We start from the raw sequence: 14,647 nt of genomic DNA, 5'->3' as shown, positions 1-14,647 counted from the left end.
ACACACACACACACACACACACACACACAGCATAACACCACAAATGCCTTTTATTTCTTGTCTGATGGCTCTGGAGTGGATACCATCTTGAAAAGAAGTAATGAGAATGGATATCCTTACCTTCTTCCTGATCTTAGAAAGAAAACTTTTAGTTTTTTACCACTGAGTATGTTGGTAGCTGTGGCCTTTTCATATATGGCCTTTATTGTGTCGAGGTAGTTTTATTCTATTCCTAGTTTATTTAGTGTTTTTATCATGAACACATGTTGAATTTTGTCAGATGCTTTTTCTGTATCAATTGAGATGATCATGTGGGTTTTGTCCTTCACTGTGTTAATATGCTGTGTTATATGATTGATTTTTGTGTGTTGAACCATCTTTGCATTCCAGGAATAAATCCCACTTGATCATGATGTATAATCCTTTTAATACAGTGTTAAATTCAGTTTGTTAATATTTAGTTGATTTTTTTGATTAATATCCTGGGATATTGGTTTTAGTTTTCTTGTAGTATTTTTGGCTTTGATATGAGAATAGGCCTCATAAAGAGTTAGAAGTGTTCCCTTTTCTTTAATTATTTTGAAGTTTGAAGAGGATTGGTGTTAATTCTTTAAATTTGATAGAATTCTCCAGTGAAGTGATCTGGTTCTGGGCTTTTCTTTGTTGGAAAGTTTTTTTTTTAATTACTGATTCAGTCTCTTTCTTGGTGATAGGTCTGTCAGATTTTTAATTTCTTCATGATTCAGTCATGGTAGATTGTATGTTTCCAGGAATTTATTCGTTTCTTCTAGGTTATCCAGTTTTTTGGCATATAATTGTTCATAGTTATCTCTTATGATTCTTTGTATTTCTGTGGCATTAATTGTAATATCTTCACTTTCATTTCTGAGTTACCTGACTTCTTTTTTCTTAGTTAACCTAGAATAGCTCAATTCTTTGTATTGCTGAATAATATCCTATTTTATGGGTGTATCAGTTGTTTATTAATCTATTTAAGGACATATTGGATTTTAGCGGTTCCAATAGGTGTGTAGTGGTTTCTCATTTTTGTTTTCATTTGCGTTTCTTTAATGACATGATGTTTAAACATCTTGTCACTCGCTTATTTGCTATCTCTGTATCTTTGGTAAGTTGTCTATTTAGATCTTTTACTCACTTTTCATTGGGTAACTTATTTTCTTAGTGTTGAGTTTTAAGAATTCTTTGAATATTTTGGATGCCAGTCCTTTATTAGATATGTGTTTTGCAAATTTTTTTTCAGTTTATGGCTGATCATTGCATTGTCTGAACAATATTTTTCACAGAGCAGAAATTTTCAATTTTAATTCAATTTAATAAAGACCTACTAATCATTTTTTTCTCTCATAGATTATATGTATATATTTTTTGAGACAGAATCTTGCTCTATTGCCAGACTGGAGTGCAGTGGTGTGATCTTGGCTCACTGAAACTTTGCATCCAACTTCTGCAAGCAATTCTTGTGATTAACCCTCCCAGGTAGCTGGTACTACAGGCACACACCACCATGCCTGGCTAGTTTTTTGTATTTTTAGTTGAGGTGGTGTTTTGCCATGTTGGCCAGGCTGGTCTCAAACTCCTGACCTCAAGAGATCCACCTGCCTCAGCCTCCCAAAGTGCAGGGATTATAGGTGTGAGCCACTGCATCTGGCCTGTCATGGATTATACTTTTGATATTGCATGTAAAAAGTCATTGCCAAACCCAATATCACCTAGATTTTCCCCCATGTTACCTTCTAGGGGTCATTATTTTTTAAGAAGCTATGCTTGCCACTTCATACTTGGTTCTATCTCTATTTTTTTTCCTTTGGTATCCAGTTTTCTCGTTTTTAGTTTTATTTATGTAGTTATCTTGAGCACCAAGTATGTTTTAGTTTTATCCTATCAATGGAGCATGTATTTGGAATATAATTGGATTAAGTAAAATAAGTTCTCCCTTTGTACACGTTCCTCACCTTATAATGAGGATACATACTGATAAATCCATTAAAAGTAAAAAATGTCATAAATTGAAACATTGTAAGTTGGGGAATCATCTCTACTTTTTTTGGGTATAAAGAAATACATTATCTATCCCAGAATTTCTTCATAGCATTTATTCTCTAAAAATGGCCCTCAGAGCACAGAGAAATCTGTCATTTACCTAGTGCTTCTTGTTTGCTGTCATCATACTAATACACTTTATATACTTTGTCATTTAATCATGTTAATAGTTGTTGTCTATGATTTTATAACTTTGTTTCTGTTACAAGTTGGTAACTGACTTGATTAACCTCCTCAAAATTTTACAACGTTTTTTGAAGCCTTAGTCCCCCCAGTAGTGTTAGGAACAGGTAGAATATGCTATCTCCGGGGGAGGGGGGAGTCTTTTTCCTCAGTCCAGTGATCCATAGACTGAAACAAACAATTAAAAAAAAAAAACAAAACTCGTACTTCTCTTATGTACTGAAAAAACGTGTGTAGGGATTGTCTGTATTTTATTTGAAGTAAATCTAATCTTTTTGCAGTCAAATTAAATCATAATGTAATTTTGATTCTAAAGGAATATTTTTGTCCGGAATCAGAGTTTTGACTTTTGCAGGATGTCCTGTACTAAAAGCTGTCAATACATGGGGTTTTGCAGAGGTTGCACTTTGATCCTTGCAGACAATATTATCCAGGTTCATTGCTTCCACATTACATATTTTAGAAGAATCTTATTACTAAGTTAATTTTACTCTTGTAAATTAGAATCTTATTGCTAAATTAATTTTACTCTTGTTTTGAGAACATAGAGGGGCAAGACCTATTGAATCCTTGAGTTTGGAAAGTATTTCTGTGTAGTTCTTTTTTCTTTTATTTGAGATATAAACCTCATTTCCTATCCCTCTTCTACCTTTTCTCCTTCCTTTTTTTTTTTAATCTATAAACTTTTTTTTATAATTAAATTTGAACTTTAATGTAGCTTCTTATTTGGGAACTTTTATTTTATAAATCTAGATATGATTTTGCTGATCACATTCATGTCTGGGATTTGTTTTTCTTTTCCTCACCTGAGCATCCATATGTGCCACATTGAACATCATCTCACAGTCAGCTAGGAGAATTGTTTTTTGGTGGCTCCAGAAGGTTGTACTGGAATACCTTAGATTGCCAGCATGTACCCATTCCACTCCTGTGATGAACTGAGAATCTTATTGCCTTTCTGTTCCACCTTAAAATTTTTACTAGGGTTTGAAGAGATGGTTGAGGGTAAAATCCTTAGTCTTTCTTAGGAAAATAACATTTTGTAACTGATTTAAATACATACTGTTTTAACCCATTTGTCTTTTTTTCGCTTTTTTTCCCCCTTCCCACAGATACCAGAGAAGAAAGGAAAAGAAGCAAATACTGGTTTTGGTGGGCCAGTTATTAGTTCTCTATATCATGAAGAAACCATCAGGTAATTTCTCTTCTGATCTTTGATAATAGAAATATATATGCCTGTGTGTGTGTGTGTGTGTGTGTGTATGTATGTGCTTATGTATGTGTATGTATGTCCTATATGTTTTTAATCCTGAAATCTTCAGTTTGTGAAGCATTGCTTCTTAACATGAAACTGATTTGGTGGTATTTGCAAGTAGGACAACAAATGACAGGAAATAATTTTTTAGGTGTATAATCTTTAAAATCAATTAAATGTCTGAATCAGTGCCAGAGAAGTGTCTGAATAAGTGATAATAATTACTTTTCATCAGTGTCTAATAACAACTGTCTCATTCAGTGACTTTTCCCCACACAAGTAGTTGGTGGGACAAGATGTTGTGTCTCAGTCTAAAGCTAAGGATTTTTGTGTTAATTTTCCTCAAAATACTACTATTTCTTTTAAAGATTTTAATTTTTTTAATTTGTTTAATTAAAATTAATTTGCTCTATATTAAAAGTCATTTTGGAGTATAAAATGATACAGCCACTGTGGAAAACGGAAATTTCCTCGGAAAGTTAAAATAGAAATACCATACGATCCAGCAGTTCTGCTTCTGGATATGTATCCAAAAGAAAGCAGAATCTCAAAGACATATTTGCACACCCATGTTCATAGGAGCATTCTATACAGTAGCCAATAGATGGAAGCATCTGTTGATGAATGGATAAACGAATTGTGGTATATACAATGGAATATTATTCAGCCTTAAAAAGGAATGAAATTTTGACACCTGTTGCAACATGTATGAACCTTGAGGACATTATGCTAAGTGAAACAAACAAGTCACAAGGACACAAACACTTTGTGATTATACTTATGTGAGGTATTTGAAGTAGTCAAACTCACAGAAACAAAGTATTCAAAAATCAGAGAGACAGTAAAATGGTGGTTGCCAGGAGCTACGGGATAGGGGAAATGGGAAATTGTTTAATGGGGACAGAGTTTCAGTTTTACAAGATGAAAAAGTTATGGAGATTGCACAACAGTGTGAATATACTTAACACTACTGAACTGTATACCTAGAAATACTTTTATCTTTTAGTTTTTGATAGTGAGGATCATATTTTACCCATCTTTGCATTCTCACTATCTGAGGAAGTCCCCCAAACTTAGTAGATCTTCAGTGAAAGTGCTCAGAACGTGGGAGGTAGCCACAGCTGCTTCCGTTGAAGAACTGATAGTTTAGTGACTATTGCTTCTGCAGAGTTAGCCTAAGAGCCCTGTTGTAAAACTGAGAGCTGCTAGTTTGGCTCGGATTCACTTCTTTCCCTTAAACCATAAAAAATGTATAGGCTATTTTTCTTTCCTAGTTAGATAAATAAATTGAGATAGTTTCTTGACTTTCCTTTTTAAAAAAAAAAAAAATCACTGCCTAAGTTTCTAACAATGTCAATCACTTATCTGTAAATTATGATCCTTATTTTGTATGCCGTTTTCCTTAAGGGCTCCCAGACTCTAGTATTTTTCAAAATGACATACTGAATACAGTGTCTTTTCAAATGTCTGATGACATGACTGATCACAGCAGCCCTACAGAACATGAAGCAAATCCAATGTACTCCAGTTGTAGTGAGAGTAGAAATCCTGAGATAGAGTTAAACTTTGTTGAAAGGGTTAATCTTCCTTCCTTTATCCTCCACCCAATTGCTAATGAAGTGATTCTTAGATTTAAATCAGTATTTAGAATTTTGACCATGATAAACAATGACAAAGAATAATATAGTTTGTTTTTGTAGAGATTTTAATTCAACACACATTTATTATGAACCTGTAATGACACAAAACATTGTGAATATTTGTGCTTCTCAGCTTCTTCACTTTTGAATAATATGTTCCTACTACTTTTGGCATTTTCATGAAAGTATGTTTAATAAATATTATTAATTGAATGAAATATGAACCTTTGTGGGCAAAACTGGTTAGACTTGGCCTTTTTTTAATGAAGTCTTCATTAAGTATCAGTCTTATGATATCATCTAAATCTTCATATTCTGAGCATATTGTTAAGAAAGAGTAAGAAACATGAATGTGAACAAGCCATTGAAAGCCATTTATTACAAACACAGTAATTTTGTTACTATAGCAGATCAAAAATTACAGCAACTAATCATATTCTTGTATTGGGAGAGTTCTTTTTATAGTGTAGTAGAATTCCATTATAACAAATTAGGCCATAATGAAAATTTTTTTTTTTTTTTTTTTTGAGACAGAGTCTTGCTCTGTCACTAGGCTGGAGTGCAGTGGTACGATCTCGGCTTACTGCAACGTCAGCCTCCTGAGTAGCTGGGACTACAGGCGCGCACCATCACGCCTGTAGTTCCAGCTAATTTATGTATTTTTAGTAGAGGCAGGGTTTCACCGTGTTAGCCAGGATGGTCTCGATCCCTTGACCTCGTGATCCGTCCACCTTGGCCTCCCAAAGTGCTGGGATTACAGGTGTGAGGCGCTGTGCCCGGCATTACAATTCTTTTTTTTTTGAGACGGAGTCTCGCTCTGCCGCCCAGGCTGGAGTGCAGTGGCCGGATCTCAGGTCGCTGCAAGCTCCGCCTCCGGGGTTCACGCCATTCTCCTGCCTCAGCCTCCCGAGTAGCTGGGACTACAGGCGCCCGCCACCTCGCCCGGCTAGTTTTTTGTATTTTTTAGTACACCGTGTTAGCCAGGATGGTCTCGATCTCCTGACCTCGTGATCCGCCCGTCTCGGCCTCCCAAAGTGCTGGGATTACAGGCTTGAGCCACCGCGGCCGGCCGACAATTCTTATATACTGAAATGTTGGATTATTCCAGTGAAGAGCCGGATGTAGTCCCTATAGTTTCTTACATGTCAGAATGCAATTGCAACAATGAAATGGGTTATTTGTTGAAGTTATGTAATCAAATTATGCTTGTATTTTGGTGAAATATATCTGGTGTGTTTTATTTTTCTAAGAGAAAGTTGTGCTTTAATTGATGTTAATTGCAATTTCTTGGCAGAATTACGTTTAACTGAGGTGAAAGTGACAGTAGGTTTTAGAGTTTTAGAAACATCAAATGGAAGACTTGGATGAAAGCAAAAATTCTTTTCTATGGAACTGTTGTTTTTTAAAAAGGATATAAAATAATGTGTTTTAAAGGTTTGCTTTGATACTTTAATATATAAACTCCAGATTTTTTTTTTTTTTTTTTTTTTTTACATTTGTAAAGATCAGGCAAATCAGTATCTAATAAATCCATTTGGTTAAGTTTAGGTTCCATTGTTTTGGCAGCTTTTCTGATGAATGTGTATTGTATAATAGATGATGAGTTATGAGTTTGTTTTAGTTTTAAGATAAATGTTCTTGAGCCAAGGGCCACAGGGGCCAATTCTGAGCTTGCTTCCTGCTTTCCACCCTGTCATAGAAAGTATCAATATAATGTCAGAGGTTCAGATCTCTGTGTTAATGTCGCAGAGTTCTGACATCAGTTTCTCATTCTGAAGCTAGTTAATTGTTCTGTAATATAATTGAGGGGATGTAGGGGTATTCTAATTAAGTACAAAAAGTTACGGAGCCAAACCGCTGACATTCAAATGCTAGTTCCACCACTTACTAGCTGTGTGATCCTGGGCAAGTTACTTACCTGTAAAATGGGGATAATTATAGTACTTGTCTCATTTGATACTTAGCAGATTATGTCAATACACAGACATCCTGGAACAGTTCTGGTGCAAAATAAGTTACTGTGTAACCATTAGCTTCTATAAATAGTATTGTTACTCAGCAGAGGGAGTCCCTACAGAGGAGCAAGGTACTGATGTTAAGAGCTAAAATAACATGGCATTCTGGTTATATAATTAAATACAAGTTGTTTGCTTTTGCAAAAGAAAATGGAAAACAAGGAGAGCTGATATTTTCAGAACTACAGAAACAAGAGAGTAACAAATCTTATAACAGGGAGTAACCTCTAGTTTTGAGATCAGCTGTGTTTTTCATTTATACTGCAGATGGGCAGAAAAAGCACTGGTTAATAAGCATAGGGGTTTGTAGAGTAAAATGATTCTTCACTACATATACAAGAAATTGCTTCTGGTTACTTATATGCTTCAAAGGTTTGATCTAGAAGTTTGCACATAAATTGAGAAATTAGGGCAAGAATTAAAAATATAGTAAATGAAGATTGAACAGTACCCACACCACCGTGCAATAAGATTTCGTCCTCCCTGTTATATTTTGTAGTTTGATGTCATATAATCTATTAGAATTTTATTAATTCCACTTACACAGACAGCCATCTGGACCTTCTCTAAGCAAGACCAGACCTAGTATACAACTGAAATGATTGATGGGCTCTGGAATTGATTAGTTGTTCTGTGAGACAAATGAAGTGTTTTGGCAGAAAATACCAGAGGTCGCTGCTTGTGGTCAGACGCAAAAGCCTGTAGAATTTCAAAGAGATGCTTTCATCATTAACTTATAAAGTTTCCATTTTTAAACAATAATGGATTTTGAAAATATTTCCCAAATATCTTTTCATTGGCTGCTGTCTAGTCCTGATTATAAATGGAAGAATATAAGTATAAAAATTAGAATGAAAGTGATTGTTTTATGCTTTAATTTTTTATTCTTGGTGAAATATGAACTAGCTTGGAAGTAGCATAAAAGCCTGTCACACATAAATTATACTCTAAAATTTTCCTGAAAGAGATATGATTGGAGAAAAAGCTGTAACATGTATAGTTTTGTTGTAAATTACTTCTAAAATCAGATGTTATAAAATTCTATTTATTCAAAGCTTCACATTGTTAGATTGCAGCCTGTTTTTAACAAATCTACTTAAAGATTCTTAAGCTTCAAGAGTGTGTGTTATACATATTTGTGTTTTTAAAAATTGAATATTTGAATTTTTATGCGTTTAACAGGCCAAGTCATTCTGGAACACCACTATCCTAATGATACCACTGCCTTTAAGCACCAAAAAGCTTCCCTCCATCTGTTTGGCTGGTGGTAGTGTAATATTTCCCTATTTCACTATGTTGCCTGTGATCAACATTGTGTTAACACCTTGGTGATAGGTGATAAATTGGATGACATATGTCTTGTTACATTCTGGTTATTCTTTGAGGACTACACAAGTGTGTATAGGCAAGTGGGCAACTCCCCCTGGAGAATCTGACTGCTCAGAATGAACTTGAGTTATGGATTTATTCAGCCTGTAAAACCTCAGCTGGCATAAATAATTGAGAAAGTAAAGGTTTGTCTTTGGTGCATACCTTGGGGACTTAAGGCTCCCTTCCTCCTCTCTACCTCCCTTTCTTATGAAAATGATTCCAGTTGCACTCCTAGATAATAACACACCAAGCAATTAAAAGCCATGGGTGGCTGGAGAGAGGAGAAAAGGTTTAGTTAATGAGCTTTTCCTCTTCCAGTGCCCATGAGAGCCTCAGGAATGACAAGGCGATTAAAGCGAAGAGATAATTATAGATTATGTGAAAATGGGTCCCCTGGGACATATGGGTCTTGACATAAACAGTAACTGTTGTAAGAGTCTCCTGGCTCTCGTATTCACCCTTTTCTAGCGTGCTTCGTTTACCTCCTGTGTGCTCAGTATCATGATGCCAACCAAGCATGTACACAAATCTAGCCCTTTCTGAACCAAGGGTCATTCATCAACTAAAACCGTCATCTTCTGTACCTGTTTTCTTCTTTTTTCTTCTCCTCTTCCTTCTTCCCATTTTGCTCTCTCTTTCCTGTCTACCCCATCTAGTTTTTCCTTCTCTTCTTCCCATATCCTTATCTGTATGTGATACCTATGAAATGCTTGTTTACAAAATTTGTTGTGTGTGTGTATGTGTGCATATATAAAGATATATAGAGGTTATGGGTATACTGTATTCATTACAGTAATGAGAAGCAGAATATGTATTACAAATAATATGAACAGGGCCCCTTACCATCTCATCTAATGCCAGTTTTCCGCTCACCCCCTTGTTCACTCTGTTCCAAACACATTGGGTTATTTTTCCTTGAAGGTCAAATTAATATTTATTAGATTAATTGACACTTATGTAGGGTATGAGGAATGACCCCCAGCTTACAACATATGCTAAATTCTTAAGATAATAATAATGACAGTTAACATTTATTGACTGTTTCTTATATGCTAGTATGGTAACCATACTATATCATATGTATTCTCTTAGTCTTAGGATGACCCTATTAAATATCGATGCTGTTAATATTCTTGTTTTACAAATAAGGAAACTGAAATTCAGAGAAATCAGCTTACTTACCCAGGGTCACATAGTTAGTAACTCTGCTCTTAATTACTGTGCTATGCTGGCTCTGGAAATGTTTGAGGAATCATTATAATCTCTAATTAATGAAATTGAGTCTGGTGGTTGTTAGTATTTACTGTGGTATCTTCAGTTACATTTTTTTAAATAAAATTTCTTTTCCATTTAATGCTTTTAAAAATTTACTGGTAAAATTCGAGACTTTGGTCTTTCATTTATCAATGTACTGATGGTGATATTTCCTTTGGATCAATTATCTTATTGATTTTAGATTTACCTTAATGGTTGAGAATGTAATTCAGCTCTGTAGAGACTTTTAGGAAAGCATATCTGTGCTTTTTCTGATATGGCAACTGATTTTCCAGAGATTGATTAGAACTCAACTACATTTTATATTATTGGCATTTAAAGTATCAGAAATTTTCAATCAACTTTGTTTAAGGTTAAGCAGCTTTTAAGGGGTGAAAATACATTTTTAGTAAATGGTGTCTTTATAAATTATGGTTAAGTAATTCTCCAGTATAACTAATTATCTATAAGAAATATCTGGATCATTGATTTTTTCTTTGTCAATACTTTATTGAAAGATTGTGAGAAAAATACATAAAAATGTATGTAGTTTTATTTGAAGGGACCCTTATCAACATAAATAGTGTAACAAATGGAAGTTTCTATTTGAAGGCTTTAAGAATTTTCTAGACCTAGAACTAAGTACGTTGCATATATTAATATAATTCAGTCTGAAAATAGTTATGTAGTAGAAGAAGATGTTGCCATTATCATGTAACAGGAAGGGGGAAAACTAACTGGTTTGTTTCTATAACTACCTGAAACCAGTTGCAGATATGGCACTGTGAGTGCAGGAACTGTGATTCAAAATATAATTTCTGCTTGACAAACACGGGTTTTGACTGCATAGGTCCACTTGATATTTTTCCACTTGATTATCAATGAAAATGCACATTGATATTTTTCAATAAATATATTGGAAACTTTTTTGGAAATTTGCAACAATTTGAAAACACTTGCAGATGAACTACGTAGCCTAAAATATCCAAAAAAATTAAGAAAAAGATATGGTATGAAGGCGTAAAATATATGTAAATACTAGTCCATTTTTTCATTTACTACCATAAAATGTATTCAAATCTGTTATAAAAAGTTAATCACAATGTAGGCACATAAACACTAGCAGACCGTATCTGGTGCAATTCTCAATCCAGAAAAATGTAAAAAAAGCAAAGATGCAGTATTAAATCATAACTACATGAAATTAACTGTAGTACATACCGTACTACTGCAGTAATTTTGTTGCTACCTCCTGTGGCTATTGTGGTGAACTCAGGTGTTGCTAGTAGCCACTTAAAATGCCAAGACGCTCATCATCTCCAAGTGAGCAGTTTGTCTCTCCAGTAAACTGGGCATAACAGTAAAAAGTGATCGCTTGTGGTTTTTGAGTATTTTATCATTGTGTGTAGCACTATACTGTAAACCTTGAATGACACCATGAGACCCATATGAAGTACCGCTAGTGATGCTGGAAGTACTCCCCAAAAGCAGAGAAAAGTCATGACATTATAAGAAAAAGCTGAATTGCTTGATATGTATTGTAGATTGAGGTCTGCAGCTGTGGTTGTCTACTATTTCAAGATAAATTAATTCGGCATTAAGGACTTCTGTAAAAAAGAAAAGGGATAGGCCGGGTGTGGTGGCTCACAGGCTGGCCTTGGGAACACCTTGGAAGGCCAAGATAGGTGGATCACCTGAGGTCAGGAGTTCGAGACCAGCATGGCCAACATGGTGAAACCCCATCTCTACAAAAAATACAAAAATTAACCATGAGTGGTGGTGTGCATCAGTAATCCTAGCTGCTCAGAAAGCTGAGAGAGGAGAATTGCTTGAACCCGGGAGGTGGAGGTTGCAGTGAGCTGAGATCATGCCACTGTACTGCAGCCTGGGTGAAAGAACAAGATTCCATCTCAAAAAAAAGGGAAAGAAAAGAAAAGGGAATTCGTGAACCATAACTGTAGCTACACTGGCAAGTACAAGAACCTTGCACTTTTTGTGCAATATCTTTTGATCTCATATTGTAAGTTCAGCTTTTATGTAGGTGTAATTTTGCTATAGGAAAGGCATACTTATAGACTCTACTATGACTTGAGAAAAAGAAAAGTCATTCTGTGACAACTTAAAGCAAAAGGAAGGTGGAGGATCTATACCTGGAAGATATAATGCCAGCAAAGGATGATTTGATAAGTTTAGAAGGAGGTTTGACTTTAGAAAGGTCAAGATAATAGGAGAAACAGCTTCCTGTCACCAAGAGGCAACAATTAAGCAAATTTACAAGGAAAAAAACATTAAAAAGTGGGCAAAAGACATGAACAGACACTTTTCAAAAGAAGATGTACATGCAGTCAAAAAACATGATAAAAAGCTCAACATCACTGATCTCTGGAGAAATGCAAATCAAAACCACAATGAGATGCCATCTCATACCTGTCTTTTAGTAACAGTCAGAATGGCTGTTGTTAAAAGCAACCGATTTTGGTGAGATTGTGGAGAAAAAGGAACACTTTATACATTGTTGGTGGGAGTGCAAATTGGTTCAACCATTGTGGAGGACAGTGTGACAATTCCTCCAAGACCTAGAGGCAGAAATACCATTTGACTCAGCAATCCCTTTACTGGGTATATACCCAAAGGAATATAAATCATTCTGTTATAAAGTTACGTGTGTGCATATGTTCACTGCAGCACTATTCAGAAAGCAAAGACATGGGATCAACCTAAATACCCATCAATGATAGACTGGATAAAGAAAATGTAGAATACTATGCAGCCATAAAAAGGATCAAGATCATGTCCTTTGCAGGGACGTGGATGGAGTTGGAAGCCATTATCCTTAGTAAACTAACACAGGAAGAGAAAACCAAGCACCACATGTTCTCATTTATAAGTGGGAGCTGAATGATAAGAACACGTGGACACATGGAGGGGAACAACCCACACTAGGCCCCTTGGGAGATGGGGGGAGGGAGAGCATCAGGTAGAACAGCTAGCTGATGGGTGCTGGGCTTAATACCTAGGTGATGGGACAATCTGTGCAGCAAACCACCATGGCACCTATTTACCTATGTAGCAAACCTGCACATCCTGTACATGTACCCTGAACTTGAAAAAAAAAAATCATTGAGGGGAAAGGATATTTATTTGCATGAACAGGTTTTTAATGTAGACAGAAATGCCCTATTCTGGGGGAAGAAAAAATGCCACAAAGGACATTTATTAGTAAGGAAGAGAAGAAAGCACGAGGATTTAAGGCAGGAAGGGATAGGCTAACTCTGTTTTCTGCAAATTCAACACTACACTTATCTATAAAGCTGCTAACCCCTGTGCCTTGAAGGGAAAGGTAAACACCATCTTCTGGTCTTTTGGTTGTACAATAAGAAGACCCGGACAATGAGAACCCTTTTTTCTGGATTGGTTCCATTGATTCTTTTTCCCTGAAGTCAGGAAGTACCTTTCTAGTAAGAGACCACCTTTTAAAGTTCTTTCAATATTGGACAATTCTCCAGCCAATCAGAAACTCATGAGTTCAACACTGAAGGCATCTACTGCAGTCTACTGGCTCCCAAACACAACATCTCTAATTCAGCCTCTAGATCGGGGGTTATAAGGACCTTTAAGGCTCATTACACACGGTAGTCTATGGAAAGGATTGTCAACACCACGAAAGAGAACCCTGATAGAACATCATGAAGGTCGGGAAGGATCCACTGGAAATGCTGTCATTATAGAAAGGGCAGTGAAAACCATCATGCCTGAAGAAATAAATTTCTGCTGGAGAAAACTGTCTACATGTTATATATGACTTCACAGGATTTACAACAGAGCCAATCAAGGAAATCATGAAAGATTGTGAGTATGGCAAAAATGTGTGGCAGGGCAAGGGCAGAGTTGGTTTTAAGATATAGATCTTGAAGAAATTCAAAAGATAATAGACACCACACTAGAGGAGTTAACAGAAGATGACTTGATGGAAATGAGTGCTTCCAAACCAGATAGATATGATGAGAAACAAGATGTAGAATAAACAGTGCCCAAAACGGATTGACATTAGACAATCTTGCAGAAGCGTTCTGATTAAGACTGCTTTTGACTTTCACTACATGAACCCTTATATGGGCACCCAAACTTAAGCAAATGGTGGAAGAAGGACTGGTACTGTATAAAAACTTTAAGAGAAACAAACTAGAAAGTCAGGCAGAAATTATGGTGTGTTTTCACAAAGCTACACTGAGTGTGCCTGCCTCACCTGCCACCTCTTCTGCCTCTGCCAGTGCTGAGACAGCAAGACCAACCCCTCTTCAGCCTGTGAAGACAACAAGGTGAAGACCTTTATGATGATCTACTTCCACTTAATGAATATATATTTTCCTTATGATTTTCTTAGTAACCTTTTCTCTAGCTTACTTTATTGTAAGAATATACTATATAACACAAATACAAAATTTAATCAACTGTTTACATTATCGATAAAGCTTCAGGTCAACAGTAGGCTACTAGTAGTTAAGTTTTTGGGGAGTCGAGTTACATGCAGATTTTTGACGATGCGGTGGGTCGGTGCCCTCCACCCTCCATGTTGTTTAAGGGTCAACTTACACGAATTCCTTTGGTCATTCACTAGTCCATTGGGTACTGTGTATTTTGAACCTACCTTATTACCGCCTTGACTCCTGCATACTGTTGTTTAAATACTATTAAGAAAAATATGCCATCGTTTAATTGTAAGATGCTGCAGATTATAAGATTCATAGGAGATGTTAACATGAAAAAATTTGCATTCAGAATCAATGAATATGACAAGGTAATGGTTTCCAAATATCTCTTTGTCATCCAGGATTTAAAGTACGATTTTTTTTTTTTTTTTTTTTTTT

At 35.7% G+C, this 14,647-nt stretch overlaps 1 protein-coding gene and 1 pseudogene across 2 annotated transcripts in view; one reads left to right on the top strand and one right to left on the bottom strand.

The window, feature by feature from the left end:
- LOC105518252 overlaps nucleotides 1-3,083 on the bottom strand; it is a 5,680-nt pseudogene extending 2,597 nt beyond the window's left edge.
- Nucleotides 1-14,647, top strand: part of ACBD6 (acyl-CoA binding domain containing 6) — a 204,442-nt gene that overhangs the window by 67,012 nt on the left and 122,783 nt on the right. For both annotated transcript variants that reach the window (XM_011951142.1, XM_011951143.1), the window contains one exon: nucleotides 3,357-3,439. In XM_011951142.1, the coding sequence (XP_011806532.1) occupies nucleotides 3,357-3,439 (83 nt within the window). The remainder of the gene's footprint in view (nucleotides 1-3,356; nucleotides 3,440-14,647) is intronic.

The sequence above is a fragment of the Colobus angolensis genome, unplaced genomic scaffold, assembly GCF_000951035.1.
Source record: "Colobus angolensis palliatus isolate OR3802 unplaced genomic scaffold, Cang.pa_1.0 Scaffold315, whole genome shotgun sequence".
Taxonomy (NCBI): domain Eukaryota; kingdom Metazoa; phylum Chordata; class Mammalia; order Primates; family Cercopithecidae; genus Colobus; species Colobus angolensis.
Note: the sequence above shows the minus strand (reverse complement) of the source record. Positions and strands in the feature narration are given on the sequence as shown.